Source organism: Hermetia illucens, chromosome 1 (assembly GCF_905115235.1).
Source record: "Hermetia illucens chromosome 1, iHerIll2.2.curated.20191125, whole genome shotgun sequence".
NCBI classification, from domain to species: domain Eukaryota; kingdom Metazoa; phylum Arthropoda; class Insecta; order Diptera; family Stratiomyidae; genus Hermetia; species Hermetia illucens.
In genome coordinates, this window is record NC_051849.1 from 10756482 (window position 1) to 10782068 (window position 25587).

General features: G+C 42.4%; 1 protein-coding gene across 8 annotated transcripts in view; it reads left to right on the forward strand.

Moving 5' to 3' along the window:
• LOC119648250 (protein lingerer) overlaps nt 1-25587 on the forward strand; it is a 69219-nt gene that overhangs the window by 17698 nt on the left and 25934 nt on the right. For 5 of the 8 annotated variants that reach the window (XM_038050242.1, XM_038051693.1, XM_038052446.1 and 2 more), the window contains exons 4-13: nt 3273-3444; nt 3516-3770; nt 3883-3978; nt 4035-4348; nt 4409-4516; nt 4712-4954; nt 14875-15180; nt 15267-15496; nt 15816-15932; nt 16609-16707. In XM_038050242.1, the coding sequence (XP_037906170.1) occupies nt 3273-3444; nt 3516-3770; nt 3883-3978; nt 4035-4348; nt 4409-4516; nt 4712-4954; nt 14875-15180; nt 15267-15496; nt 15816-15932; nt 16609-16707 (1940 nt within the window). The remainder of the gene's footprint in view (nt 1-3272; nt 3445-3515; nt 3771-3882; nt 3979-4034; nt 4349-4408; nt 4517-4711; nt 4955-14874; nt 15181-15266; nt 15497-15815; nt 15933-16608; nt 16708-25587) is intronic. The other 3 variants (XM_038053251.1, XM_038054024.1, XM_038054818.1) reach the window with 2 other exon arrangements.

Genomic DNA, 25587 nt, shown 5'->3' on the forward strand with positions numbered 1-25587 from the left:
TAACGTTCTTCAGGTAGTTGTGAAGGTCATTTGTTGGTGCTTCATCTCCAGGATCTTTGTTGACCGCGGTTATTGCGGCATTCATCTCGCCCTTATAGGTGTTGTGGAGGGGTGTGTTGTGGATGGCTTCAGTATTCACTCTCACCTGATTGTTAGAGGGGATTGTAGGTGGTGTCGTAATTCGAGCTCGGAGCACTATGCCAACGAGATAGTGGTCCGAGTCTATATTGCCGCTATAACATCTGGTGTAGCCGCTCTTGTCTAGGAAACCGGTCCCTGTCCATCGCATCCCTTGCAACGCTGTTACATCAGCCTTATATTGGGACAAGGTATCGGCTAGCTGCTCAGTAGCATTCGGTCTGTACAGGGAGCGCACGCTCCGTGAGAAAATGCGCAAATCGTTAATCTGTTGTCGTTGCCGGGCTTGTCATTTTGAAATCCATACTGTCCGACGCTGCTGTTATGGTTTCGTAACATCGGCTTTCCGTGTAGGGTTGTCCTGCCCTACCCACCCCTCAACCTGGAAGACCAGTTGGTATATTTTGTTCTGTTTTTAAGCGCCAGAGACTGGCCTTCATCCTTTTCCGTCTGCAGTTTTTCATAAAAAATACAAGGGATAATATAAGGCATAACTTTGGGAAGTTTGGATGAAATTCAACTATTACTAACAAAGTTGTGGATGTTAAAACTTGCATTTCACGAAAATTTACGTACAGTTCAGCCTGTCAGCTACGCCTGAATAGTCTGCATTCAACCGGCGGCGTTACGTGCATGGGATGCATTTGGTATGTCCGTTTTGACTGTTCAGCCACCGGTGACCGAATGAAAAATGGACTTAAGAGGTGTATGATAACGCCATCATCATATAAATTGGTCTTATATGAGCGAGTGAGGTCTAAGGGGATATTTTAGTTTTCCGTTTTTAGTTTTTTTAGTTATTTGTATCTTCTTCTTTTTCTTCAGCCTTTGTCCCGTTCACAAGCGGGGTCGGCTCGTCGTGATCGACTTCGCCATTTGGCTCTATCGAATGCCTGATCTGGGTGCAATCTCGAGGCTTTCAAATCCCCATCCAGTGTATCAAGCCACCGTTGCTTAGGTCTGCCTTTTGGTCGTTTACCATCGACTTCGATGTTCAGACCAATCTTGGCAAGTGAATTCTCGTTTGCACGAATTGCGTGACCATACCGTCGAAGACGCCTCTCTCGCAACTTTTCCACGATCGGTGCAACCCCATAACGATCGCGGATATCCTCATTTCGGATGTGATCTAAACGTGTGACGCCACTAGTCCAACGTAGCATCTTCGTCTCCATTACCGCAAGACCATAGAGAGCGACTGGACGGACGACATTGCGGTAAATTTTAGATTTGAGACGTTCGTTGATACGTCGATCACAAAGAACTCCAGTTATGGAACGCCACTTCATCCAGGTTGCGTTAATGCGTGAAGCAATTTCATATCGCAGTTCTCCATTGGCTGATAGCGTTGACCCGTGAGTATTTAAATCGCTCAGTTCTGGGCAGATCACTGCCGCTGACAGTGATTGGGCCTGTTTCATGGGGATCGGTCGTCAAAAATTCAGTTTTGTTTAAATTCAATCTGAGACCGTGTTGCATGAGGCGATCATTTCATTTTTGAACAAGTTGCTCGAGATCATTTTTGCTATCAGATGCTAGGAAAACATCATCTGCATAAAGCAGTGTGTAGGCCGCTGGACGTTGGATATCCCGTGTGACGGTGTCCATAACAAGGACAAAGAGGAGTGGTGAGAGGGCGCTTCCTTGATGAACACCAACAGAGACACGAAGCGGTTCTGATACACCCGCCATACTTCGAACTTTACTTTTCGGATCGTGGTAGAGCAATTGAACCCAGCGCACGAGTTCTTCTGGCACGAAGTGTTGTCGTAAAGCATACCAGATGAGTTCGTGTGGTACACGGTCAAACGCTTTCTCTAGATCCAGAAAGGCAATGTAAAGAGGGCGATGCTTCTCACGGTGTTTCTCCATGAGTAACCGCGCAGCGTGTATTGCGTCAGTAGTTCTGCAGTTCTTGACAAATCCGGCTTGATTCACGGTTATTTCAACGATTTCGCGAATACGGTTGTCAAGAATGCGTTCAAAAATCTTCATGGTATGGGAAAGTAACCGGATCGGACGGTAATTTGAACATTCTGCTGGGCTACCTTTCTTTTTCCATATTGGAACAGTGGTACTTTCTTGCCAGTCAGATGGTGTTCTTCCTTCCTGAATAACCCGGTTAAAGAATTCACTGAGCCACAGTGTTGGGTCCTAGCTCTTCGCTTTCCAGAGCTCAGATGCGATGTCGTCAGGTCCTGTTGCTTTCTCCGAATTCATTTGTTCTTTTGCCTCCTCGACTTCAGTTGCGCTGACTGGTGGAACTGCTCCAAATGTCGGCAATGATTGTGGAAGTGGAGGATGAGCAAATTCTTCAGTTGAAATCTGCTCGAAGTATTCTCGCCATCTATCCGTTGGGGCTCGACGGTTGGTAAGCAAAGTACCGTTCTTGTCATTAACACAACAGAAGTGTTCGATATCCTGTGTGCGTTTATGATGATGATCCAGCCCGGAAAGTCTATAAGGGCAATATCTATGATAGAAAAAGAAGACGAGGCAGACCCTGCCTAAGATGGAGCGATGGCGTAGGCCAAGACGCCAGACAGCTTTTGGGGATATCGAATTGGTGGACCTCGGCGCAAAACCGGGGTGTCTGGAGTTCCTTATTAGGGCAGGCCTAGACCATGATGATGATGGTGAGAGTATGTGCGGACGAGACGCGCGGAAATTTGGCGATAAGATGGCTGGTTAATTGATCATCTCGAGCACACGGTTCAGCATTGTAACCGGTACTCAGTGATACCAAATTTGAAGAGTTACAGATGAAAAACAGTTGAAAATCAGACTTGACAAGTCATCCTATCCAACGGGCAGTATTTTGAAGGTGACTGAAGGAAGGTTTTTATAGAGAAGAATCGATTTTTTTTGGTTCTCTCTCTATGCTTTTTAGCATTCATCGAATGGAGTCGTTCTTTGTGGTATTACGTCTCCTGAACGTCAACTCTCTTAGTTGGACACAGGAAATCAAACAGACATTATCACGAACGTCATCCCTCCCTTTCAGAGGTGTTTTTATGAAAATTGTATTTTTGATATCGTGCATTTCAGATTCCATTCAGTTTATGACTTCTTTTACTCTAAATATACTAAAAACCATCAACAGCCACGCCCATATTCATCTTATTATATTTTAGGGTGCATTTGAAACGTCTTCAAAGAAGAAAAAGAATCGCGTTGCGAATTCCACCAACGACGGCAACGGCGATGGTGAGTGGACAGAAAACAATGCAAATGTCGATAATCGGGAGCGATCTCGTAATCGAAATGGAATGCGAGGCGGTCGCGGTGGTTCAGATAGTAGAGGCTGTAAGTAATTCAATTGTTTGTTACGAATTCGGAATATGGTCTAAACGAATTCACACACGAATTATCATTAGGGCGAAGTAGAGAAGCTCGGGAAAATGAACGCAATGCAGCCGATTCGAAAGGAGGTGAAGGAGGAGGTTGGCGCGGTCGTGGACGTGGCGGGAGTCGTGGAGGCTATGGTGGCCGAGGCGGACGAGGTGGACGTATGGGACCACGTGGAATGGGTTCACGCGATCAAGGACGAAATTATTCTCGCCAGGAACCGCAAGAAGTCGACACGTGGGACAATACAATCGCCACGAACGCGGAGCAAATCAAGCAAGATGGTAATTGAAATGAAATGTAGAAACCACTAGTTATCCTGAATAATTGAAAATTGATCTTATTTTCTTATGAAAGTGAAAAAAAGTCACATTTTATAATTAACTATTTTCTTAGATGAGTGGGGCGATTGGGATAACGAAGAATACGTCGGATCTCTCAAAGACAGCAAAGTCTTTATTCCTAGTAGTCTACAAAATCAACCTATTCCGGGTAAATAGTTGTTTCAATTTCTCCTTCTTTATATGACATGCAATAATCGATTCTAGGATCTGAAATATCTGTGCCGCCTGGTCTTGAGCCACACATTCTCAATCAGCCGCCGCAAATGTCCGCAGAAGAATTGGTACAACAATATAGTTCAACGGTTGTATCAAATACAACACCTGCTTCATCGGCGGCTGCTGTGAATTCGGTTCAATTTCCCGATATGCATTCGAATAATGCAAGTCATAATTTAAGACTAACACTTGAGTCGCAACAATTAAATGCGACATCGACTTTATCCGCGGAACAATCGCAGTATTTCAACTCATTACCATCGCAGAATGCTACTCAACAGCCCAATTATAATGCGTATCAGGTGAAGTGAATTGTTTTGTTTGGTATTGACAACGAATACTTATATTTGCCGTATTTTTAGACATCTTCACCATCGTCATATGTTTCAAATACTGTATTTGGCGATCAAGGGGTTTCATCTCAACCGGCTGTTCGGCGCGCTAGAGCCAAACTTCCTCCTCCCTCGAAGGTAAGTTCAAGGAGTATCAGAATTCTATCACGGGAAAACAAGATAATCATTGATGTGCACAGTTTTAATCGATTTTCCATTGCATACTTATTATCTTTGAAAATTGTTGTTTGAACCGATTATTATTCTAATCACGGAATCGTGACCGGCTGTAATTTACGGAAATTAACGACATGATTTGTACTTTTTTCTCAGATTCCGTCGTCAGCTGTTGAAATGCCAGGCGATACACTCAACAATATTGGCTATTTAGATGTTCAATTTGGTGGATTAGATTTCGGTACGGAAGACTCTTTCGATCGACTGACTGAGAAATTCAATGCAACAAGCATTGATTCGCAACAAAATGTTCAATCGCAAGATGTTTCCAATGACTACCAGTCGAAATCGAATGTTCAACAGTCTTCACTGTCAGCCGGTCTGCAATCTTCACAAATTGTAAGTAGATGGGTGATGTTTATTATTTCCATTAAAGTGATAAGAGGGGTATGGAATGAAGGTTCTCATGAACATATATCTTATCTTTTTCATGGGTCGTAATTTTAGTGAAGTTGAGAACTCTTCCAAATGACTCCATGTATATTTTTACTATAAAATTAGTCAGCATGATAAATCATATCTAGTCAGAACGAATGACGATGTACTGTAAAAAATTTAGAGAAACAAGGGATTTGTCGTTTATTCGAAAGTCCTAGAAATCTTGGTTTTTTATCGATAATTGACAATTGTGACAATTTAAAGCCTATGCTAACCAGAAGACAACTTAAAAGTGGAATCCAACAGGGCTGTATTCTGTTAAAAATGTTTTTTCTTCTCTTCATTGTTGACGCTCTGTGTGGTGATTCGGCCGAATGAACGATGAGTTCCATACAATTTTGCGTTAAACAATTCGATTCTGATTTTTTTTTTAAATGTGTGCAAATCTTTGATAAGGCTCCGGCAAAAATGACAATTATAAATGGAAGAATTTAGTCACATATCACGCGATGCTACAACAGCTTGCTCATCCAACAGCTTGCTTCGTATGTAACTAGTGAGCGTTCCTTAGGGTCCACTAGGTTTTTATTATACGTTATTGTAGGTTTCTCTAGAATATTAAGTCATTCGACTTTTGGTCTAGGTAAGTTTCCATCAGTTATAATTTTTCGCAAAATGACCATCTAGCCATTTGAATGAGTTTGCTATTCGAGCTCGGGAATAGGGAGGGCGGGAATCTGATGAACATGTCATTATTAAAAATTTTATGTGGTCTTATACGATGCGCGAGATCGCATCAGAGCTTGAAATACAACAGGAATATCGCGCGATATTAGGCAAAAGAATGCGAGCGGTGTCTCTCTAGCTTTTGAATTAACGAGACTGGTCTTTGTAAGCCCGGTAATGCAAGAAGATTCTCATTGTGATTTCTGCGCTCGGGCCAACGCTATTAGCCAATGGAGAACTCCGTTATGGAATCGCTAACGCAACCTGCATGAAGTGGCGCTCCACAACTGGTGTTCTTTGTGATCGACGTATCAACGAACCTAAAATTTACCGCAATGTCGTCCGCCCTGTCGCCCTCTATGGTTCTGAGTGTTGGTCGAATATAAAAGACAATGAACGACGCACACTGGGGCCTTTTCTTCGGAAATACCGCTCAAAACCTCAATTTTAATTTCACCTTATTTTGAATTTATTAAATGATTGAAACAATGTAAACATTTCGGCAAACCATGAGGTAGACAGGTTTAGTCCCAATTGTTTATTTTCACTACTTTTAGTCCTTGTCATTTCCCGTTGGTATTAGATTTAATTATTACTTATATTCGACGTGGCACAAGCAAAAATTCGTCAGTTGCCTATCTTTCGCAAGTTCTGCTTTAAATTACTATGGCGGGTTCTAGTGATGGTATGTAATGCATTAAAATACAAAAATCAAATTTTAATGGCGAAATTAAGGGGAAATTTGCATTCAAATCTGACCAATTAATTTTATTTTTGAATGTGAATATTTCAATTTTGCGCAAGGGGATTTCAAATCCGCCAATGTAGTGTTACAATAGAAGGTCCAAATAAATTAAATGTGAAGGAAAAAGTGAAATCCCCTTGCGCAAAATTTAAAAATTAAAAAAAATAAATTTAGTGTCAAAAATTTGTGCAGCGTTTTTCCTCTATCTTAGACGATTCCTGCACTCAAATTTCCATCACAAGGAAAAAAATGTGCGAAATATTTTTCCAAACTAAACAAACATAATTTGATAAAAAATTTGAAGATGCTTAGAAGGTCATTTGTCAAAAAGTACCGTCACAAGTTAATTGTCTGAATCCGCGCAATATAACTTCATTAAAATTAAAGTGGATAAGTAGATTTTCTCAAACAGAAAAGAGATGGCTAGAAGGGTCCTGCGTACTTCAAACCAACCGAGATTCAATACGGGGTTGCGGTCAGCCGCTATAAGATTCCAAAGCAAGTACCGAGCAGACGAAACATAGGAAAACAGGAGCTTTGCGTGTTGAAAATCATCCGAATGTTTTAGCTTATGCTATGCAAATGCAATTGAGGGCGAGCGGTAGAAAATTTGTAGCAGACGTGGTGAAGAAAGTAACCGAAATACCAGGATTTGCTCAAAAGCATAAAAGATAAATATGTCAACATATTTGCCAGTAACTGATGTCCTGTCTATGATAACTGAAGCTGAATTATCCAAAAAAACAATATAACGTAATCCAAAGTTATGCGAAGCAAATATTCCAGCCTTACAAACTTGTCCAAAAAGAAAAATAAAAATGTTACCCAGACAACATTTCGTTAAAAGAAAGTGAAGCTGAGGTACCATTACAATCAATTTTGGACCATACTGCCTGTCGACTACTGTCAGCTCAAAAAGATATCTTTACAAGTTTAGATCTTCGGATTCTCTAACCCTAATTTTAAAGTGGAGTTTCGATGGTAGTTCCAGTCATCACAGTACAAACAAAAATTCGTATCAGAACAACATTAACGATCGATGATAAAGAATAATCTGTGGCGCATAAAGCCAGATTCACGATGGTAAATTATGCAATGCCTCAAGTGAGACTAAATCTTCTCTCCGATGCTATTTATGCGGTGCCACGTCTAAAGATTTTAACAACTTACAACAAATGTTATCCAGAAGTGTCAATGACGGCTCTTTGTCGTTTAGTATTTCAGTTTTACACTCATGGATAAGAGCATTTGAATTTTTATTGCAACTAACATATAAATTATTGATTAAATCTTGGCGAATCATAAAAGAAACCGAAGATATTGTTGAGAACAACGAAAAAAAATCTTCAAGAAAAATTGAGGGAAAAAATGTCGGTAATAATCGATCAACCAAAACCTGGATAAAGTAGTAGTAACGATGGGAATGTAGCCAGGAAGGTTTTTAAAAATTTTTAAGAATCCGCAACTATTTCTGTAGTTGAAAAAGAACTTATTAGACAATTTTATATGATTCTACAAACAATTTCAAGTGGTTTCGATATAAATAAACAAAATTTATTGTTTAGAAATGGTCAAATTATACATACGATTATATGCCTGGAACTAGCGAGTCCGACTGTGCATAAGATTTTAATTCACGGCCCAGAAATAAATTGTTATCAATCGGATAGCTTAGCGAGAAGGCACAAGAAACTCGAAACAAAGGTTTTAAGGCCTACATGGAATATTTTAGCCGAAAGGCTTCATAATATTACAGACACTTTTAATAGACTCTTAATTTCATCTGATCCCTTTGTTACTAACCTGCGAAAACCACCAACTTTAAAGGGAAAATCATTCGATAGGGATGTTTGCGATATGTTAACGGTGGACTTGGATAATTCAGCTCCCTCAGTACAATACCATCAAATCACGGATTCAGATGATTCCGCCTAATTAGATTAAAAATTTATTACTGGCTCTAAATAGAATCAAGTGCAATTAAATATACATTCCTATTTCTTCCTATTTTTTTCTTTTTTTGTTTTTGATTATAATCATTTTTTATTGAAATAATCCTCATCTTAATATTTTACTTTACCTAACAACTGAACCAAGCTTTGAAAATATGTTAAATATTCTGGGGTTTTTCACTTTTATCGTTTCACATTTTTGCGTTTTACATACAGATATATTATGCGAATTTAGGTCTTTTCATAGTTTATCCATGCTTTTATCCCATTATTTATTATTTACAATAAGATTCTAACACGAAAAAAATGGTTTTGAAGTTTTGAGCTCGAGCGCCCTGTAAAGGCCCCAGTGTGCGACGTCTTGCAGTAATGGAGACGAAGATGTTGCGTTGGACTAGTGTGTCACGCCAGACGCCGTTTTGATCACATCGGAAATGAGGATATCCGCGATCGTTATGAGGTTGCACGGATCGTGGTAAAATTCCGAGACAGGCGTCTTCGATAGTATGGTCACGCAATTGTTGCTAACGAGAATGCACTTGCCAAGATTGGTTTGAACATCGAAGTCGATGGTAAACGACCGAAAAGCAGGCCGAAAAAACAGTGGCTTCATATGCTGGATAGGAATTTAAAAGCATCGCACATTCGATAGAGTCAAATGGCGAAACCGTTCACGACGAGCCGACCCCGCTTGTGAACGGGACAAAGGCTGAAGAAAAAGAAGATTTCTGCGTGGAGCCAGGGGGAAGTGGAGGCGGGAATCTTAAAATAAAAAACAAAATAATTAGACGAATTATTTATTATGTTTCCTCTAAAATGCTATCTCAGCTCCAAAATTTGGTGTAAGAACATTCCCGAACAAAGTGCATTATTAAAGGAGGAACATGGCTTGCGACCAGGTCATATCTCATCAGCGTCGCAGCCAATTGCTCTATGTTTTAATATTTTGATAAGTGGTCAAACCATTTCACTATATAGAAATGTCACGTGACGCTGCAAAATATTCTGTGGCAGGCAATCCGGCTGCGTTACGTCGCTCAGCTGAATTTTGCGTCGTGCACCTTAGCTCACGTGCGTATTGCCGCCTACAAATCATTCAGCTCGTGGCTGTGTCATGTCGCAGATGCGATCGTAGATAATTCAAGCAAAACGGAATCTTATGAATTTGCAGTCAGAAAAAAGAATGTTTCATTCTGGGGACGAAATAGGAGCAGCTTAAGCTAAGTGTCTTTGTATTCCACCAAATTTCATCTCAACCTCATTGCATCCCCACGAAGAAGAAATAATATTGAATTTTTAATTGGTCAAGTTTAAGAAACTACCATTTCACGTAAAGGTAGAGCACGTAGAGCTTAGCCGGGAACAAAGTTAAGACACTGATGTATCTGTATCAGGTATATCAAAGCGGATTTGAGAGTCGAAAAAGGCGATCTTCCACAGGTTTATCGCAATGGAACCTAACGAACGATGGACCCTACGTTGGGCGCCATTTGTAATGATGCTCTTCTATTGCAGAGTGGGAAAATAACTAATCAGGTTAACCGAGGTCAACCATGAGTGCTGAGCTACCTTAAAATCTAGAGAAAATGGCAAAATTGGGCTTGAGGGTCCGCTTGCATCGGAATGTAGAAGCTCTTTTAATGTGATGAGCTCTTGAACGCCTCTGTACTAGCCAAGCTCTGGAGTGGAGGGGGGATAATTTTGACACTTGATGTCATTAAAATTATGTGTTCCTATGAACCGATGTGTTCGGCCCGCACCAAAACATGAAACGCAATGCGGAAAATATCGTAGGAATCTAACGAAAAACCCACGCGAAGCCAAGTTTGTACATCTCCCGTTCCGTCCTTTCTGGAGTATGGGGTATCCGCAGTCTCTTTGTTGTTATTGTTGGGTTTTCTTTTCCCACTTTTTATTTTTAATAAGACACTTAATGCTGTGCAAGTGATAAGCTCACATCAATGAGCCAAAAACAAAGATGAATAGACGCATCCATAATGATTGGGATTCGGACTTAAAGCAACGAAATTGAGAGGCTGTCGTTGTATCCTCTAAACTATCGCGCTATTTTGCTGACTGAAAAAGTAAAGAAAAATGTCGACCAGACTCTGCGCATGGGATCAGAAAACTCGTGATTCAAATGCTGCGATTGAGGGGGAAGATCCATAATGAATAGTGTCTTCAGACGATTTCTCCTCTGCTTCAGATCTTAAGGTCTTTGTGGTCTCCGCCCTACAATGGCATTCTGTGGCCGTCCCTGTGTTAAATTTTAGCTCTGCATGGAATAAAAAAGAAACAAGGAAAGGAATCCTCAAATAAGAAAATGTAAGTGAATCTAACTTTTTTTAATTCTGGGGAAGAAAAATCATACAAAAAAGTAATTGGAATAAAATAAAAAAATTATTAATCAAAAGGGGGAGGGGAGATAAAAAGTAAGCAAAAAGTGCTCTTTCTTAACGTGTGATCTATCCACTGCCATTTCTCCCTTCCGATCATATCGCGTACCGCCAGGCCTGTGCGCCGACTAAGTTCGCCGTTTGAAATAATACCAGACCAGCGTACTCCGATGATACGACCCAGGGAGGTGTGCGGAGTCACTGTGGGGGTTACTTTCGTGTACTATTCCCATACAGCAACACAGCAAGAACATTGGCACAGGAAAGTCTCAATTTGATCTTGATGTTGAGATTATTCCATTTCCCGATTTTAAACAGGAGAGGGAAAGCGGATCTAGCGGTGTTAATGCATCGGGTAACATCTAGTTCAGTGCCATCTTGGGCAGAAGCTACACTTCCTTGATAGACAAAATTCATCGACACTTTCGATGCTGTGCTCATGAATGCAGATAGGGAGAGCGCTGTGATCCGTCAGACTGAGAACCTTGGTTTTATTGGTATTCCAACTCTATCTACTTCTCTTTCCTAATCCAGGGTTATTTGGGCAAGATTCATGACCCGGTGAAAGAGCAAACATATGTTATCTTAGCCAAGGTGTTTGAAGAAAGATATCATAGTCCTTTCTTCGCGTCCTCTGAGCAAGGCAACGTGAAAAACGTCATCGATAACAAGAAGAAATAATATCGGTGACAAGATTCAACCCTGGCTTACTCCGATTTGGATCTCAAATTTATCTGAGATTTCATCTCGTTGCAGCATGTGACATTTTGTGCCATCACATGTTGCGTTATTTTGTGCCATCATATGTTACGTTTTTCCAGACTGCCCCCAGATACACTTCCTGCTCCCACTGTCGAAAGTTGTCTCAAAAACTATGAATTGTATGTGAAGTGAAAATCTAAACTCCGGGAACTGTTCCAAAATGATCCATATTGCGTTGATGTAGTCAAGTTCAAAAGGATCTGGAACGGAAACCAGAATATAGATTTCTCTGTTCTCTGATGCTTTCTACAAATTTTGCTAATACCCACAAATCCTTGAAAACGCACAATGAGAAAAAAATCGTTAATTAAGGCAAGCAAAAATACGTAAGACCACATATTCGATGAGTCCTTCACGATCCAGAACTGTTTGTTTCAACATTTGCTAAAAAACTGCTCTAATCGTACTTTGATGACTCTCCTAAAACTCTCCTCCTAATCTAACCATCTGTCTTTCTAACTTTTCCCCTTGATGACTGAAAATCTCCCGATCAGATGATTTGCCAATCATTTACCGATTAGCTGGAACAACGGACGGCTAATCCGTAGCATCCGAGAATGACCAAGAAGGTCATTTCCTCCGCCCAGCAATTTCACCAAGCTTCTTTTTGTTCCTTCCATATATTGTCATGTGGCAATAACAAAAAGTTCGGATTGACAAATGTCCGTACGGACAGTTTTCTCTATTGTCTGTATTCATCATCGTCATCAACGGCGCAACAACCGGTATCCGGTCTAGGCCTGCCTTAATAAGGAACTCCAGACATCCTGGTTTTGCGCCTAGGTAAATAATGTATTGTTTGTCGATCTTGAAGTTTTCCTCTGTGAATGGAATTGTCAGATGGCGATGCATCATCGTGCCATGGGCTACGATTTTATGTTGTAGATATAGTGTGGGTTTCACATCTACTAAAAAAGCGCCCCCATCTCTCTCCTGCCTTTGCCTCATGGGACCACTATTTAGGTTTTCCCGCTTCCTTAAGCAGCTCCATTCTGTTTTAGGGTACAGCCTCTCCATTTTTTTGCGCTCTTCTTGCGCGTGCTTCTCTCAGGAGTTGGATTTGTATCCGCACAATTGTGTGGATGACCGAAGTCCAGTTTACCTTCGACCTGAGCATTTTCCGGATTTAGTTTTGGGGGCTCACGCCGACTCCCAGGGCCTCGTTCAGGCTTTATCTCTCCTCCCGGAATCTCGGGCACTTAAACAGCACATGATCGGGGTCTCCTGGGATCCCACGACATCTGTAACAGTTCGGGGAATCATCCATACCGATACCATCTAGATACGTTCGGTTTAAACCACCGTGTCCAGTGAGAAATTGCGTGAGGTGATAGTTCACCTCCTCGTGTCGTCAGTCAAGTCATTCCCTAATATCAGGAATAAGCTTGTATGTCCACCGACCCTTTGACGACTCGTGTCATCGTCGTTGTCAGAGTCTATGCGACTTCTGTAGTCCCGGAAGCTCGAACACCTTTTCCAGTGCTGCGCGGACATCCTCTTTCGTGGTAATCACATCGATGTCCTTACACTGGACAGTTACCTCCTGCCGTCTGGTGCTTAATTCAGCCTGCTGGCCAAGTGATTTTTCCATCTGACTGAAGAATTTCTCCGCTATTTTGTCATTAGACTTCTTTAGCTCCAGCATGAGGTCTCCCTTCTGTGTCCGCCTAATTCGGTTGACGCTGTTTCCTAGATCCCTAAGCTCTAGGTCCGATTTAACTTGCTTAAGAATGTCGGCATAAGTTGCTTCCCTCTTTTTGGAAATGACGATCACTTCTGGCCGTATCCTCCTCTCCTTCCTCTTTTTGGAGACAATCTTGCTCCATACCTCCGTGTCTCGTACTTCCCGCTATGTTGGCTGTTTTTAATGCCTGCTCCGGTTTCTTTGGAGAAGGGCGTTTTATCCTTTTGGGGTTCTGTTGGGGTCTAGGTATCTCACCTATCCCCTTGCGACTTATTTTTCCAGAGTTCTCGCCAAGGAACTTTTGCAGACGGGGTGTCATCTGTGTCGCCTGGGTAACTATCTTGCCTGGTTTACACGCTCCTTTCTCCTGATACCTTTGATCATAATATTTTGGTTGATGTTCTTCCTATTTTTTATGAACACACAGAATTCCAGAGAATTCCATTATCTTCACATCCATTGCGGCAAATGCCGCTCCCGGATGGTCGTTCGCTCGCTGACATTCGTCACACTCATCATCTGGTATCAGAATCACATGACTGGGCTTAGCTTCCTTAAATTTATCCATCATTGTCTGACAAACACCTCGTCCCTCTAGCGATTTCGCACGACTAGGTGGCGATATAAGGAGTAATGAACTTCTTCTGAAATGATCCGGTATCGAATTAGATGTCCCTTCCTTTCCTTTTGGTTCGTTCGTCCCCAAAAACTTCAAGCCCTCTATTGTTGGTCCTGTTATTTTTTAATTCACTTCCATTTGATTGTTTGGGCATTTGCCGCAAATTCAAGCATGGGCTCGCGTTCACGGACCACAGCCGTGCCAATTGCTAGCATTTTGCCTACCGCTACCCCCGTGCTCCGTAGGAAGTCCTATCCCTCCGGTCGTCCTTTTTGCTCTTTAAACTGCCTGCCTACCATCAGCAGGCAGCCGCCGAAGGTTCCGTAGACCTTCAGGAGCAGTTCAACCTAGGCATCTCCTAAATTAGCTTAACCTAATGTCCGTCTGTCTGTCCCTCTTTTTAGCTGTACTAACTCAGGTGTTTCCCTTAGTTTAGGGCGGGCTATCTCCCTAGACCGCGGTTCAGCCGTCTCAGGAATGCAGCGAAGTGGCGTGTTGGATTTCGGATCCCGCAGGAACCGTTCACCTCAACTGACCAGCCACACCCTTACCCGGGTCGCCGTATCGCCCATGCGGAGGGGAACATGGACATCCCACTGACACGTACCAGCTGGGAAGACCGCTTACTAGATGATACAGCTGGTTGCCGTACCATCTTGTGTCAGTAACTTAATTTATAAAAAGGTATATTTAGATGGAGAACAGGACCGAGATTATATAATAAAAAAAAATAGATGGGGGCAATTAAAGGAGCAAAGAAACAACGTCAGGCTAGAAGGAGTTTTACACATTATAAAAAGGTGAATGAAATTTCGCTTCCGTCGCAAAGCCGCGGCCACTACAGACTTCACAAAAGCACTTGTTCCCCTTTATCTTTTTCAGTAATTATTAGGGTATTTGGATCAGGATAGTTTTTAGTTTATGATAAAATACATCTCATACATTTCTTTAAAATTCATACAACTGAACTGAACATACATAATTATTATCATTCCAGATATCAAATTCGGATACATTGTCATCAACACAGAATGATAACCTTACATCTGGCTATACGCAACGAGGTGTCTCCTCGGCTAACGTTCAACAGTCGGGATCGAACGTTGGTGTTTCAATGAATAATTCGACAAATAGTACGTTGGATCAGCTCTCAAAGAGCGATCCGTACAATCAGTCGAATACATCCAATGCGAACGTTTACCAGAGTTCGTATAGTTCGAATGCAACAACGAATAAAACACCGTCGTATCAACCTTCGGGTGCTGGACAAGGTTATAACAGTACCAATTATACAAATTCACAAGTATGTTTGCTCGTAATAGTTTACATTAGTTTATTTCACATCCTGACGGGATTCGATTACAATAAATGGGGTTTCGAAACTTTCAGTCCGCATCATCGAGTACCTACCAACCATCATCCAATAATTACAATGCTTATAATCAAAATTCGGTGAATTCATACCAGACGCAAAGCCAAACATCTGTTAACAGCTCTACAAACTCTGTGAGTGGTGTAAGCGGTGGATCGGTTAGTAATAGTAGCTCTGCACAGAACATTCCGGTCGGAGGCGGAACTGGCACGGGTGGTGCCAATAGCAGTACTGTGAATAGTGCAAGGTAAGTGCACTCCGATAACATTTTGTATTCTTTGATTTTGCTTTTGTTCAGTATTCATTTTAACAGTTTAATTTCTCAACTGAGTTCCACCCTTAATTTAATTTATTCTTTAACAAATCATCTGAAATTCTTGAAGCTTCTCTTCGGGATTTGGCGAGACCGAACCATTTTTTTGCAAATTATGTTGAATAGATTTTATCTATGCTGTTTAATTTTCACTATTTCAAAATGATTAAAATGTTTTCTGCGGTTTTCATATATTTTTCTCTAACAATTCCCCCCCGCGTGTTTGAAAATTAAATTGAAACACGACTAACAGTTCGAATACAAGTGCCGGATATTTATCTAGCCAGTATCAAAGTAATCAAACTACGTCAGCATTCCCATCTCAACAAAGCGCCTACCAAAATAGCCAGAGCGTCTACGGTAATACAGGGTAAGTATTGTCATATCAAAAAAAAGTTAAATCCTTCCACACTTTTGCTTAAAGTTGTCCATATGTTGTGAGACAACTGTTACAGCTGAAAGTATGAGGTGAATTTTTATAATTTCGGGATAGTTTTTGATTATGGTACCTAGCCAGAGTAGAAAATACGCTTGTTTATCCGAGGCAATGGCAATGCAGTTCGTAGAAAGACGATTTTCGGAAATGATGAAGAAATTTCAGTTGCATATTCCTCTTTCACTTGTGGATGCTTTCAGCTGTGATCTTGCGCAATCACAGAATATTTGGACATGTTTCTGCTTATATTTGCTTCTCACCTAAATGTTATTCATTTCACTAATAACTTAAGTATGAAATTGGGGGTTTTGTTGAATTCTTCTCTATTCAGACGAATTACCTACCAAGTCAAGCAAGGTCTTTAGATCAAGTTTAGGATGTGGTTACTCCACAGTCAATTTTATTAATATTTTGAAACGGTACTTGCTTTTCGTAAATTAATTGGCAATTTTAATTTTGATAGTTTAATGCTCTTGATTTGAATAACATAGTCAAGTCGCTTTATATCACATAAGCAAAACTAATCAGTTAAGCAAATTAAAATTATGAATTGAAAAGGAAAAAAAAACAATCGCGTAACTACTACTATTACTCGTGTACTATATCTTAGGTTTACTGGTAGCACAAATACATCATCATCACAATACAGTAATTTTAGTAGTTCGAAATTGAAGGAAACTTCTACGGCGGCTAGTACTCACTTTGAAAGGTAAGAAACTGTGAAACCAAATTTTGGCCGAATTCAAAATTTTGTAGACTGGTTGGATACTTTGTAGTGGTGTATCTTGTAGTCTTGAACGCATGAATAGTTTTTGAGAGTAGATAAATGTTAAAATCTTCGTAAGATGGTTGAATAGCTAAAATAGTGGGCAAGAATGTTTTATTATTGGGTGAAACCGAGTCTGTATATGTCGGGTGTAGAATGCGCAGATTTTAACATGAAAATTTGGTTAAATTTTGTTTCATTTTAAGATATGTTTCTAGTAGAGAACAGGTGTTTTCATTATATCGGTTTTTTTCTTAGATTGTTCCTTTCTGACCTTCTCATTTGTGATGGGTATGAAAAATGATAATGCGTGGAAACTCTTGCATAATTAATTTCCATATTTTACATTTGATATCCTTCTCTTTTTATATCGGGTTTCCATGAAAATGTATAAAAATTGTACTTAGTTTTTAGTTTTTTTTTCTTCAGCCTTTGTCCCGTTCACAAGCGGGGTCGGCTCGTCGTGATCGGCTTCGCCATTTGGCTCTATCGAATGCCTGATCTGGGTGCAATCTCGAGGCTTTCAAATCCCCATCCAGCGTATCAAGCCACCGTTGCTTAGGTCTGCCTTTTGGTCGTTTACCATCGACTTCGATGTTCAGACCAATCTTGGCAAGTGAATTCTCGTTTGCACGAATTGCGTGACCATACCATCGAAGACGCCTCTCTCGCAACTTTTCCACGATCGGTGCAACCCCATAACGATCGCGGATATCCTCATTTCGGATGTGATCAAAACGTGTGACGCCACTAGTCCAACGTAGCATCTTCGTCTCCATTACCGCAAGACGCCGTTCATTGTGAGCGACTGGACGGACGACATTGCGGTAAAGTTTAGATTTGAGACGTTCGTTGATATGTCGATCACAAAGGACACCAGTTGTGGAACGCCACTTCATCCAGGTTGCGTTAATGCGTGAAGCAATTTCATAACGCAGTTCTCCATTGGCTGATAGCGTTGATCCGAGGTATTTAAATCGCTCAGTTCCGGGTAGATCACTGCCGCTGACAGTGATTGTGCCTGTTTCATGGGGATCGGTCGTTTGTTTAAATTCAATCTGAGACCGTGTTGCATGAGGCGATCATTCCATTTTTGAACAAGTTGCTCGAGATCATTTTTGCTATCAGATGCTAGGAAAACGTCATCTGCATAAAGCAGTGTTTAGGCCGCTGGACGTTGGATATCCCGTGTGACGGTGTCCATAACAAGGACAAAGAGGAGTGGTGAGAGGGCGCTTCCTTGATGAACACCAACAGAGACACGAAGCGGTTCTGATACACCCGCCATACTTCGAACTTTACTTTTCGGATCGTGGTAGAGCAATTGAACCCAGCGCACGAGTTCTTCTGGCACGAAGTGTTGTCGTAAAGCATACCAGATGAGTTCGTGTGATACACGGTCAAACGCTTTCTCTAGATCCAGAAAGGCAATGTAAAAAGGGCGATGCTTCTCACGGTGTTTCTCCATGAGTAACCGCGCAGCGTGTATTGCGTCAGTAGTTCCGTAGTTCTTGACAAATCCGGCTTGATTCACGGTTATTTCAACGATTTCGCGAATACGGTTGTCAAAAATGCGTTCAAAAATCTTCATGGTATGGGAAAGTAACCGGATCGGACGGTAATTTGAACATTCTGCTGGACTACCTTCCTTCTTCCATATTGAAACAGTGGTACTTTCTTGCCAGTCAGATGGTGTTCTTCCTTCCTAAATAACCCGGTTAAATAATTCACTGAGCCACAGTGTTGGGTCCCAGCTCTTCGCTTTCCAGAGCTCAGATGCGATGTCGTCAGGTCCTGTTGCTTTCCCCGATTTCATTTGTTTTATTGCCTTCTCGACTTCAGTTGCGCTGACTGGTGGAACTGCTCCAAATGTCGGCAATGATTGTGGAAGTGGAGGGTGAGCAAATTCTTTAGTTGAAATCTGCTCGAAGTATTCTCGCCATCTATCCGTTGCGGCTCGACGGTTGGTAAGCAAAGTACCGTTCTTGTCATTAACACAACAGAAGTGTTCGATATCCTGTGTGCGTTCATCACGGCTTTTAGCAAGTCGATACAGATGTCTCTCGCCATCCCGAGTGTCCAGTTTATAGTAAAGATTTTTGAAATGGTTCGCTCGGGTGACAACGACCGCTTTCTTTGCTTCCCGGTTGGCATTCTTATAAATTTGCCAATTAGCAGGTGTTTTATCGTCGAGAAATTTATGATAGAGGCGTTTCTTTTCACGGACCTTTATTTCAGCATCATCATTCCAAAGCCAAGTATCTCGGTTGATGTACCGCTTACCTGGCTTGGTGACCCCGAGGGTTGCAGAGGCCGCTTTGTGGATCGTGTCTTTCATTTGGTTCCATGATTCTTCCACATTCGTAATGGTCGGTAATCGTATGAGTGAGACCGTTTCTTCTTTCTTCTCACCAAATCGCCACCATTTAATGCGCGGCGGACCAGTGCGTTCCTCACAGTGGTAAAATGTTGGCGTCTTATGAGAATATAGTCGATTTGCGTTTTATTCTCCCACTATAAAATGTGGGCAGATGAGACAATCGTTTGATGAACCATGTATTCATAAGTACAAGGTCATGGGTGTCCGCAAAATCGATTATACGCTCACCACCTTCATTGCGCGCTCCGAACCCCTTTCCCCCATGGCACCTGTTACCGTCTGCCTTTTCACCTACATGACCATTAAGGTCGTCGGCAATGATTATGTAATCGTCAGCAGGCACGTGACAAGTCTTTTCATCGAGAAGTTGCCAGAAGGCATCTTTCTCGGCATCAGGTCGACCTGCCTGTGGTGCATACGCGGTGAAGAAGTGAATAGTGCGATAAGCTGATATAATGATGAGCTTCATCAACCGATCATCAAATCGTTCAACTTCTTGAATGGCATCACGGAAACCCTCTGAGATGGCAATGCCAACACCATATTGAGTGTGTGGGTTACCAAAATAGAGAAGTTTGTAGCCATTTTTACCGCGTTCGCGTTCAATGTCGCAGCTTTTGGCACCAGACCATCGGGTTTCTTGCAGAGCGCAGATATCAATGCACATTTTCCGAAGGGCTCTGGCGAGTTCCTCCGTCTTTCCAGTTAGGGTACCAACATTTAGCATGCAGACACGTATTTGTTTTGTTCGTTGTGTGCGGACTAACTTGCTTACGTCCTGACGCCGTCCATGCGTCAAGAACCCTTGCCCATTTCTCGACAGGACCGGGGCCCGTTCTGCTGCGTCGACTGAGGTGGACGCCCTAGCATTTCTCCGAGGCTTGTGACTCAATCCGATCATGATGTTTGTAATGACATTGTATGCATTTTCATGGTCGACCTGTCGCGGGGCCTGTCACCAAGAGAGATCAGGTAGGATTTAGCATAGTAGAATAACTCCAACTATACTCTATTTATCTCTTTCCCTGATCTCAGCATTTTATTTTTGTTTTACTGAGGATAGTACAGAGTACGTTGCCTCAAACCCTCCTCCTTTACCTGGGCTTGGGACCAGCATACTATGTTAATAGCATGGTGGAGTTTGCAATTAGTTTTTAGCTCATGGTTCAAAGTTCATATTTTCGTTCCGTTTAACTCTAATAACATCGATTTAAAACACCTCACATTCTGTTAAGTGCGATTCCTTGAAGATGAGAATAATTATTGGCCAAGCAAAAATTGAGTTAAATATCGTTCGGGATATGAGGGATCCTAAGACCACATCCACATGATGTTGGACCCGGCCAAAAGAAGAGCAACTTACTCCCACGTTTTTTGCCCCACGGGCCCCTCGTTTGGGGCATAGCACACAAGCATTCAAAAACAAGGACTAACAGTTTCGTCGGGCAGAGGTAACTCATCAGACGCTGCCTCACCTCTGCCCTGGGGGCAGCGTGACCGAAAGTGGCAAAAGATGGAAAACGCTTCTTCATATAATCGTAAAAACAAGTGTGCGAATTATATCCAAGTTAAACTGCCAATAGTTTGAGCCCTATTTAACCTGGGCTTTAATTTTTCGAAGAATATTCCATTACCCACGTAATAGAGTTCCGATACTGTATGAAAACTCAGGAAGTTCAGCGTTCTTTAAAGGAAATTTATTATTGCGCTGGTCAGACATTACTGCAAATATTAACGATTTCAGAATCCTATACAGTTGCAAGTGGTGGCAAGTCTTTCGATGGTTGACTCTTCAGTCATCATGATATTGAAGCTATATGTAAGTGCTCCGTCGACACGTGCTGGTACGCTTCTGTCCTAGCCAAGTTCGGGAATGTTGGTAGTTCCTTTGAACACTTCGATTCCTCGTGTGTCATTGTATCAAAATGTGCGTGGGTCCGCATAGGATCCTGAAAAATAAACAACACGTGGGCTAAACCTGAAAATAAAAAGAAGGATGGTTAAGTGCCGCACTCGAACGGGAGGTTCCAAGGCGGATCATATCCTCAATCGATAATTCCCCTGCCTCAGATATACGATAAGGCAGGGCCTTTGATGTTCTCTACATTCTATTTTTAAGGCCATTCTATTGGAGGATGCCCCTTTATAAAGAGAGTTTGCGGGATGAAAGAGGATGAGGGAAAAAGTAAGCCTTCAAATCATATTGAATTTATCTGAAATTCATCAAGGGTTAAAATAATATCGGAAGAAACAAATAATCAAAGGAAAATATAATGAGAATAACAAAAAGTAGTAATAATGTCATAGCTATCCCCACACCTGGCAGTTAGGTATAAAATGGAAATCATATGTGTGAAGCAGAAGGAATTTAAGGTCCGGTACGGATAACTGGCGGGAGTCGTCTAACTTGGTGACTGGGTCGGGCTCTCATAATGGACAGCACCGCGTCGAAATCGCTAGTCGTGGGGCGATTCGACATCTAGGCGCCACGACGACTAGGAGCATTGCTCCGCTTGCTGAAGCTGTTTCGCAACAATCTGTGGCAGCAGGTTCCCGTAGGTAGTGGATGAAGTGGACTGAAGAAGTGAACCTCTTCATCATCCGCTCTTACTATGAAATAACGGCGGGGGCGGGTACAACATCTTACCGCCCGTTGTTGCACCAGAGATTTGTCGAGCGTTTCCCGCAATTCGCGTACGTGACTGTGCAGCGAGTCGCAGACCAGTACCGCTTTATAACTCGCAACGACATAATCCCGGGCATCATCGGAGAGCATGTTCGACTTGAGGTCACCGCGGAAACTGGTGACCGAGAGTCGATGGGGGCAGAGGCGGCGGCATCAACAACACCACGCCGCACTGCAGGCAACAGTTTCAGTACTCATCGAAGCACTCTTCTCCACCGTCCAGCTGAGGTCGGGATCCAATTCGAAAGAGCGTGTATAGAATTCTTGGAAATTGATCCTTTGCATAGGCCAGGTATTCCCAGGCTTTATGCATCTCCTGCAACTCCGTGAATCCTATCTCAAATCAATGACGAGATTGCGTCTCGACTGTGTGCTGATACCTACAATCACTTGTGTATTATGGTGCAGTTACGGCTATCAGATTGCACGGTCAGAAAATGCGTTTCCGTGTTATTGGTTTGACTGCCCGAAGAGATCCACCATGGAACGTCGGCGGGACTCACTAAGGCAGGACATTGCTAGACTGATTCAGATCAGCACTGGCAATGCCAGCAGACGGCAGAAATAAAGTGCAGAGGGTTTACAGAAACTATGCCAACTAGTTGAAATTCTGGACACACTAAAGCAGAAAGGGCGATATGGCAAAAGTCATTCCAGACGTGTCCAGAATGCAACATACGCGAGGAACGAGCGGAGCTTTTTCAGATCTCTCAACGAATCCCAACAGAGCGTCCAGACAGTGCAGTTTTCGGTAACGCAAGCAAAGGAATACTGGAGTGAACTTTGGGGGTTACCTGTCCAGCATGCTCAGTGGATCGCCCCTGAAGGCATCCGCCATGCCAATATGCCTGGCATGAAGTTTGCGGATGTTACCGAAGAGGAAGTTCGACGAGCCATAAACAGCTCGAAGAACTGGAGGGGACCAGGTGTGGATCGGGTGCAGAATTTCTGGTGTAAGAAACTTACCAGGGTACACAGTCGGATGGCACACAGCATAAACCAGGTCATGAGTCGGCCAGAGGAATTTCCACCATTCTTCACTGCGGGGATTACCTACCTTATCCACAAAACATCTACACAAGACCGATTACTTGCCTACCAACCCTCTACAAATTCATAATGTCCATTAGTTGCTATATCGATTATTATCGATAGCTTCCTGCATACCTATCTAATCGACGTCCTCCATCTGTATCGTATTGATCTGAAACTAATAAAGCTTTTAGCGACAGTCATGGAAGGGTGGCATACCACCTTATCAGTGCGTATATATGAGGGTGCTAATACCTCAGAGTCCATCCGTATACTGAGGGGCATCTTCCAGGGTTTTGGTTTTGCATGGCACTGAACCCCCTTTCATGACTACTGAATGATGATAGAGGGCATGGTTTTGCAACAACAACACAACACTTAATGTACTCAGATGGCATCAAGCTGCATACTGGTACTGATTACCATCTTAGAAGTCTGTTGCGAATAATAGACATGTTCAGCTGTGATATTCGGATGGAGTTTGGATTAGACAAATGTCGAATCCAAGCCATCCGTAAAGGCCATCACGAGCCGCATGCCGGTCATAGCATTGGTGACCTCTAGAAGCTATGACCAAGGCAGACTTCTACAAGTACCTAGGAATTCTGCAAGGAACCCATGTTCGATTCCTGTGACGTGTAAAGCTGGTGCTGAAATCGCATCTCTTTGGGAAGAATAAAATAAGCGCGTTGAATGCATTCATTATTCCTTCACTGGCTTATGCATTCGGAATATTGCCGTGGACGAAAACCGATTTGAAAAACGTCCAGAAGCGGATACGGAAAACTGTCCAAATTTCGAATGCATCATCCAAAGTCTGCCGTGGAGCGAATGAACCTGCCTCGTGACATCGGAGGTAGGGGCGTCGTTGACGTGGCGGCACAATATTAACGCCAAGTCGACTCGCTGCGCGCTTATTTCTACAGCAAAGAGCAGACGAGTCCCTTGCATGCGGCTGTCTGTAAGGCAGACTGTGATCATACTCCACTTGAAGGATCGATCTTTCAATCCTCTGAGTGGCTTGAAGTCGTACCAAGAGCGGATAGATGAATGGAAGTCGAAGGCACGGTAAGCACGTGAATTGTCTTTGGCAGCCATTTGTCGAACAGATGGCTGTGTGCTGGGGAGCTCTTTGCTGAAACGGAGGGGCCTGCTATGCCATTCAGGACGGCGTGGTCGCCACCTGAACTTATAAAAAGCTCATCATGAAAGAACGGGTGGAGAACGACCAGTGCAGAATGTGTGATTCGGCGTTAGAGACGTTGGACCATCTCATTTCTGCTTGTACTGTTATGGCATCGGCATCCGTTCTAGGCCTGCCTTAACTCCAGACATCCCGGTTTTGCGCCGAGATCCACCAGTTCAATATCTCTAAAAGCTGTCTGGCGTCCTAACCTACGCCATCGCTCCATCTTAGGCAAAGTCTGCCTCGTCTTCTTTTTCTACCATATATATTGTCCATAAGGGCTGGATCATCCTCATCCATACGGATTAAGTGACCCGCCCACCGTAACCTATTGAGCCGGGTTTTATCCACAATCTGACGGTCATGGTATCGCTCATAGATTTCATCGTTATGTAGGCTACGGAATCGTCCATCCTCATGTAGGGGGTCAAAAATTCTGACTGATCGCCATACTCTACATAACAAACCTAACGCACTGTTAGTTGACAAGACGGGTCGCTCCGCGTATATTATTGATATTTTTATCCCCCATAATAGCAACATCGATCAGAAATACGTGGAGAAGAAGGTGAACTATGAGCCACTGGCTCGGGAAAGCAAAGAAATTTGGCGCCTCGAGCGGGTGGTTGTAGTTCCAATAATATTGTCAGCTAAATCTCTCACGGCTTCCCAGGATACCAGGGAATTTCGTACAGTCTGGTTCAAACCATGCAGATGTATAGCATTTTGCATAGGTGCTCGATGTTGCGGGGAGTTCTCGACGGATTTTCCCGTTGACCTACCACCAAGCGCCCCTTTAGTTTTTAAGTAGGTAGGATCGTCCGAGCCTAAATGCTTGGCACTTGGCAATTTGCCGAGATTGTGATAACTCGGAAATAATAATTATATCTTAATTATTTAATTAGGAATTTCAGATAAAAATTAAGAATTAAAGAAAACGCGTGTTAGTGCCACATTATATAAATCGTTACCCTATTTATCGAGCATCCTCCATTGATGCGCTCCTTCTTTTCCACCTTCTGCTGAGGTTGACTCGGTTGTAAAGCTACTTTCGGTCCTTTTAATCTGGAGATCCTCCGCATAACACTGGAATGAACACACTAAAAATTGTCTGAACTTTTAGTTTATTGTCTTTGCGGCTATCTTCCGAAACATCTCACAACACTATCGAAATGTCTTTAGTGTTAAATTTTCAATTTTGCCGGCACATGTTTCTAATTTGTTTGTCTTCCCTTCACAATCCTTAGTCCCGTCCAAAAATCAATAAAATTAATTGACGTATTCCCAAGCTGACTAATAATTTTTCTTCGAATAATTCGTAATGAGTAGCAGAACTTCACTTCACCCGAAATACAAAGGCGATCCTCCTTTTCCAGAGACAAAAATCGATCTCCTTGTGTTCAGCTGATCAGCTGCCCATCCATCCGGTCTCAGTCTAGTTATTGATTTCGTCAACCCCGACCTTGAACTCTAAAATTCAACGAAGGCACAACAAAAGCAACAACTGCAAAAACATTCACCATCCCTCGACAGAAACAA